Source organism: Grammomys surdaster, unplaced genomic scaffold, assembly GCF_004785775.1.
Source record: "Grammomys surdaster isolate TR1022 unplaced genomic scaffold, NIH_TR_1.0 268, whole genome shotgun sequence".
Taxonomy (NCBI): Eukaryota; Metazoa; Chordata; class Mammalia; order Rodentia; family Muridae; genus Grammomys; species Grammomys surdaster.
In genome coordinates this window covers 932042-936401 of record NW_021604709.1, presented here as the reverse complement: position 1 = coordinate 936401, position 4360 = coordinate 932042, and the positions used below count along the sequence as shown (strand labels likewise).

Sequence of the window (4360 nt, the reverse complement as noted above, 5' to 3'; positions counted from 1 at the left end):
TATAATAGATGCTAATAGTCAAGAACAAGCAAGACAATACACCCAGATGGTCAAAGAACACGCATGACAAATCTAGTCAATGGAAATATGGGTTGAGAAAGAAGTCATCTTCAATACATAAATTCTCCTTTGATGAGTAGATCATTACTGCTCTTGGTAGCAATGACACCTACCTTAATATCTAAATTTTTAAGGGAACACTGTGGTTGTAAGTGTGTTGGATATAACCAGGATATGCCAGGAACTGTATTGGTTGAGACCTGAAGACTCAGTGGACACAAAACTGAGACTTTGACAACTTGCTGCTACCTATCAGACCCTGGACCTGGAACATGTAAAATGCCCTCACATGAGGAGGCAGGACCTGTACTGAAGTAGACCCAGAACAGAGTTCTCTGTGCTAATGAGTTACCTAAAGGCCCTGAGGGATTAGTGAATAAACTTCTATTCCAAGACATTCCTCCTTGAAAAAGGTATCTAATCTACGGTCAGATCCTGAGAAGTAGGGTATTCATCCATTTTCTGCCATTATCCATCAATAAACAGTTTAGATACATGGACTTTCTGTTTCATCTATTGATGCCATGAGGAAACTGGAAAAGGACTCTGCCTATAGAGTCTCAGCAAAAACTCTCATAGAAGGCCCATCTGCCTTTCCAACCTACCTTCTCTAAACTGAGAACAATCACCAATGAACAATGCCACTTCCAAGCCTTGACCCCAGGATTGAGGTTATCCTCAGCCTTTAGTCCCCTGACTCACTTCTTGGCTCTTCAGTAACTTCCAGTGGTGCCTGTATATCCCAAAGACAGGGAACAACAAGGCCTGGACTCTTGAAGGCCCAACGACCCCCAAACCTGCTCCAGCTTAATGCCCAATTTCAGACTGCATTTTACTGCCACTCAATCATTGCTCTGGTGCTTTCTACAGACCAACAACCCCTGAGTGACACCAGGGGAAATGTAGTCAAGCACATATTGCATATGTCACCTCCCCAGGGCCGTGTCCATGGGCTGGAGCAAAGCATTTCCACAACCTTACATGAGGGCTTTAGCACTGCCCCTTTATACTCTGTGTCTCTGCTAGGGGCCACTGTGTCAGCAGAATTGATTTCCACTTCCTTCACCTTCCTTATCATCTCACTATTCTGGAAAATAACAGTGTCATAAGCCCTTGACTTGATATGCACATATGGATGTGAGCCCTAATTAGGCTCTTTCCCATCCCACAAAGTTAGATACACTGAGACTGGAGTCACACCAAATGAGCTTTTAAACATTTTTATTGAGCAAGGTATTAGCAAGCATATGTGGGCAATGTACTGTAGCATTTGCAGAGGAAGGGGAAAGGGGCAGCTGCTTGGGTGTAATTGTATATGCTTAGCAGTCAAAGCCACTGCTGATTTTGGTACTGGTAATCTGCAAGGCATCCATCAAGGTAAGATTATCCATTGGAGTGATGAAGCAGTGCCAAAGAGGTCTGCATCTTGCACAGTGCCACTTGCCACAAACTTATATACTGTGACAGCTGGAGCTTATCAGGGCCATATAATCCTCCCATGGGACATAATGGACCTCAAAAGAGCAGAATTCACTCTATAAAAGTGTAAAAAGAAGGTTGATCAGTGCTAGAAAAATCTAAGAGGAAATCTGAAACCAGAACTGTTTGAGGGTATTCGGCTGGTGAATGTAAAAACAAACCTCTGCCAACTCTAACAACACTCAGCCTGATTTTGCATTTTCTGCTGATCTACAACGTAATTACATCCACCTGCCATATAATTACTATTTATCTTTTAGAATCACAGTGTTTCTCTTGTCTTTCTCAATACATCCCTTTAAGGAACACCATATGACTCATACTATGATATTAGGATTCAGGACCACAGCATGCATTCAGTACACAGGACCCTCTCACTTCCAGACAGGGGACTTTCAGGGGCATGGGACACAGAAATTCCTGAAAGCGTCATAGTAGGGAAAGTGGCATTAAGAGGAACTGCAAATCCACTATATATCTACTGTACCACTATCAGGGGATAGGCTGTCATTGAGTGCAAAAGGCAGCACTGCAGGGCTCATTTCCTTTCAGGATGGTCTGGACAGAAGCTCTGTTTGGAAGTATAAATGTGTCTTCCCAACAGTGAAACCTCTTGCTCCCTCCTCCAGGTCAATCAAGCAACACCACAGTGATCTCAGAGTACGTAGTTCACAATTTAATCTACTGAGCAACTCAAATTATTTATGTGTATAGATACTGTGTTCCATCAGTGCTACATGTACTATCAATACTTCATGGATGTTTTCTTAACTAAGTGTACTACTCTTACACATACACACTTCTGTAAAAACCCGTATGTCACTTAAGTACATTTTCACCTTTGCCCAAATAGCTCAGACACACTTTGATCTACGTATATGTACACACACACACACACACACACACACACACAAACACACACTTTCTCCCATGTTTTTAAATATTGTACATGTGTATGAATATGGTCCAAAATGTACTTTCAGAAAATCACTAGCTTGTACATCCCTCTACTTGCAGAAAATGTCTCTGGCATGTTTTATATTCATACCTTTTCCTGATCAGCCTGTTCATTTAAAGGACAGTGGGTTGAGTCAGTCTGGGTCTTCAAACATGTTGTTTTGCCTAGGATCACGTCAAAATAAAATATCTTTCCAGCAACGACCTAAGGAGAAGTTAAAGCTTCATTTTTAACAGTAAACTGAACTTCACAGGAGCTCTATTACATTTCATTGAGACAGAATACAGAAAGAACAATGTTTCTAATACTTAGGAAATGTACAGAGCTCGGAGGAGTCTGCTGGCATGGAGCCAATATATAGTTTGTATCAGTAATGCAAGGCTGTTCAGAGGACGAGTGATGTCTGGAGGCTTAAGCAGAGGGACTAACTTGAGGGTGAAGCCACAAATGAATAAGAATTAGCTCTGTTCCAATGTAGTGATATGTGGGAACTCACTATTAAAATTTAGCTGAATGCTTGAGAGATGGGGAAATCTATTCTCTTCTTTTATTCAGACTCATCTCTGCATAGACATTAGGACACTGGATGCTTCATTTAAAGAATGTTTCAAAACAAAAGAGTACATCCTTATATTGTCTTCAGTTTACCTGCAACTGTTACTAGGAATATCTTTTGAGTTTGAAACTTTCAATTATGTCTTCCGTTTTTAATTAAATACATTTAGCTGTTTTTCCCACAAGGAATCATAGACTCATCCTGACAGAACTCTAGAGAAGCAAAAGGTGAGAGCAGACAAAATGTTAAGAACCCTTTGAACCCTGAAGTGAATCCTGTGGATCTTTTGCACTAAGCTTCATATCAACAAAATGAGATTCATCCACTCATTTCAGTGTACAATGGTTTATGATTCTTTAATAATTTGTACATCCCACATGATATATCAGAACAAAGATGTTTATTTAGGGTTTTCTTTTTGTGTAAGGGTCAGGGTTTCATAGGTGCTATTCCATTATGCAATGAAAGATCTAGAGAATCAGGAAATTAAAATTATGTTGACAGAAAACTGAGAACAGGACATAGAAGAAATTTTCAGAAAAAAAACAAATGACAAGGGTCTTAATGACATTTTCTGATGAATAGCCTCACACAGACAGCATACTCTAAAATTCCAAAGGACTGAAACAGAGGTTATTCCAGTTTGAGTAAGCTCACAAATACTTCCAGAGGACAGAAAATATCTGAGGAAAAGATATAAGAAAGGGAAGAACATGTCAGTACTGTAATACAACCTCAAATCAGTAGCTAAATATCAGACTGAATCAGGATCAGAGAGCAGAAGTGTGGAGAGAATGGTAGACGGATTTAGGAGATATGTGTGTCTCTCTATAAAATAAGTCAGGTTCCCTCTATAAAGGGTCACATACCTGTGTTTTGACACTCTTCACTTCCACCACTTGACTTAGGTGCATGTCACTGGTTTTTTCATTGTACTGGCTGACAGCAAAATCCAGTGCTTCTTGAGCCCCATACTCCTCCATACTTGATTCTTCTATACCACCCTCAATGTTACCTATCACAGGGTAATAGCTCAGGTTCAGAACTAACATTAGGGTTGTTAGAAGAAATAGTTGAGAATGGAGCAGACAGGCCATGTTCTTCTTAGAATTGGAATTGGATTCAAGGCTAGAAGTGGAACTGTAGTGAGCCTGGATTAGGCAGTGAGTACAGCCTGCAAATGAGTTAGCCTTTTATCTCATGCTCTTTGTTTGGATTGGCTCCTTGCCAGCACCACATGTCATTTCAATCTTTCCCCTTCTTTGTCTATTTCTGCCCTTGATATTTCCTCTCTTTACATTGCTCCT

General features: G+C 40.4%; 1 protein-coding gene across 1 annotated transcript; it reads right to left on the bottom strand.

The window, feature by feature from the left end:
- Positions 1-1511: 1511 nt before the first annotated feature.
- On the bottom strand, positions 1512-4150 carry LOC114628476 (cystatin-S-like). Its single transcript, XM_028776364.1, has 3 exons — positions 3923-4150; positions 2588-2701; positions 1512-1595 (listed from the first exon to the last, which is right to left on the bottom strand). The coding sequence occupies exons 1-3, from the start codon at positions 4148-4150 to the stop codon at positions 1512-1514; spliced, it is 426 nt and encodes a 141-aa protein (XP_028632197.1).
- Positions 4151-4360: the final 210 nt, after the last annotated feature.